Consider the following 1738-nt stretch of genomic DNA (forward strand, 5'->3'; position numbering starts at 1 on the left):
AAAAAAAAAAAAAAAAAACCCAACTTTTTTTTAATTAGCTGGGTATAGTCCCAGCTACTGGGGAGGCTGAGGTGGGAAGATCACTTGAACCCAGGATTTCGAGGCTGCAGGAAGCTATGACCACACCAGTGTACTCTACCTGTCTCTTAAGAAAAGGTAGGGGAGGCATTAATATAAGAACAAGTATCTACCAAGGATTATACAGAATACACAAATCCAGCCTCTTTTTCTGGCTGGAACCATGGAGGGTGTCAAAGAGAAGAAAAAGAAGGTTCCTGCTGTGCCAGAAACCCTTAAGAAAAAGCGAAAGAATTTCACAGAGCTGAAGAGCAAGCGTCTGAGAAAGAATTGTGCCCAAAAGATGCTTCAAAAGGCAAGGAGGAAGCTTATCTATGAAAAAGCTAAGCATCTCTTCCCAGGAGGAAAGTTATCTATGAAAAAGCTAAGCATTATCATACAGAATACAGGCAGATGTACAGAACTGAGAATCGGATGACTAGGATGGCAAGAAAAGCTGGCAACTTCTATGTACCTGCAGAACCCAAATTGGCCTTTGTCATCAGGATCAGAGGGATCAATAGTGTGAGTCCAAAGGTCCAAACGGTGTTGCAGCTTCTTCGCCTTCGCCAGATCTTCAGTGGAACTTTTGTTAAGCTTAACAAGGCTTCCATTAACATGCTGAGGATTGTAGAACCATATATTGCATGGGGGTACCCAAATCTGAAGTCAGTAAATGAGCTCATCTACAAGCGTAGTTATGGCAAAACCAGTAAGAAACGAATTGCTTTGACTGATAACAGTTTGATTGCACGATCTCTTGGTAAATATGGCATCATCTGCATGGAGGATCTGATTCATGAGATTTATACTGTTGGAAAACGCTTCAAAGAAGCAAATAACTTCTTGTCGCCGTTCAAGTTATCATCTCCATGGGGAGAATGAAGAAAAAGACAACCCGCTTTGTAGAAGGTGGAGATGCTGGTAACAGGGAAGACCAAAGCAATAGGCTTATTAGAAGAATGAACTAAGGTATCTGCCCTGATTGTTTTTGTAATCTGGTCCGTTAATAAATAGTGACTGCTTTCAGATTGGGGAAAAAAAAAAAAAAAAGAATACACGAATCCAGAAGAGCTCAGGTAATACTTACGTTGCATCCCTAGAACAACTGTTATAAACAAAGAACAGCTGTCAGTCTTCCAGCTGTTCTGTGACCGTGTGGATAAGCCCTAAGCCCTGATAAGAGCCATGGGCCACATGTTTGTGTAAGCATCACCTAAAAATGCATGTAGTTTGAATTTTTGCTTAACATCCAAAATCTTCATAGTACTATCCAAAAATGTGTACAGAAAAGCTTTTCACCCCTAAAAATAGACTGTTTTGCTGACTGTTAGAGGAGCAACCCTTATTTCTAGCCTTTCTTTTTAAAGAGACAGGGTCTCACTGTATCACCCAGGCTGGTCTCAAAGTCTTGGCCATAAGCAATCCTCTCACCTCACTCAGCCTCTCGGGTAGCTGGAACTGCAGACGTGAACAGCAGCCAGCTGATTTTTATTTTTAACTTTTTAGGAATGGAGTCTTACATGTTGCCCAGGCTGGTCTTAAACTGCGGGCCTCAAGCCATTCCCTGCACCTCAGCCTCAGAGTAGCAGGGACTACAGGCACAAGCTGCCAGGCCCAGCCTCATCTCACTTCTGACATTTGCTTCCATATGGAGGTACCTTCTGTTACAGTGTTACCT

General features: G+C 42.3%; 1 protein-coding gene across 1 annotated transcript; it reads left to right on the forward strand.

Moving 5' to 3' along the window:
- The first annotated feature begins 241 nt into the window (after window positions 1-241).
- LOC100962487 (60S ribosomal protein L7-like) lies at window positions 242-942 on the forward strand. Its single transcript, XM_012807085.1, has 2 exons — window positions 242-384; window positions 423-942. Exons 1-2 carry the CDS (start codon window positions 242-244, stop codon window positions 940-942), a joined length of 663 nt encoding a protein of 220 aa, XP_012662539.1.
- Window positions 943-1738: the final 796 nt, after the last annotated feature.

The sequence above is a fragment of the Otolemur garnettii genome, unplaced genomic scaffold, assembly GCF_000181295.1.
Source record: "Otolemur garnettii isolate 467f Iridium unplaced genomic scaffold, OtoGar3 scaffold00063, whole genome shotgun sequence".
NCBI classification, from domain to species: domain Eukaryota; kingdom Metazoa; phylum Chordata; class Mammalia; order Primates; family Galagidae; genus Otolemur; species Otolemur garnettii.

Excerpts from the sequence above, each read along its gene's own strand:
- LOC100962487 (XM_012807085.1), top strand. The coding sequence starts at position 242 with ATGGAGGGTGTCAAAGAGAAGAAAAAGAAGGTTCCTGCTGTGCCAGAA. Across the intron at positions 385-422 it reads CTTCAAAAGGCAAGGAGGAA|GAAAGTTATCTATGAAAAAG; the intron begins GCTTATCTATGA and ends TCTTCCCAGGAG.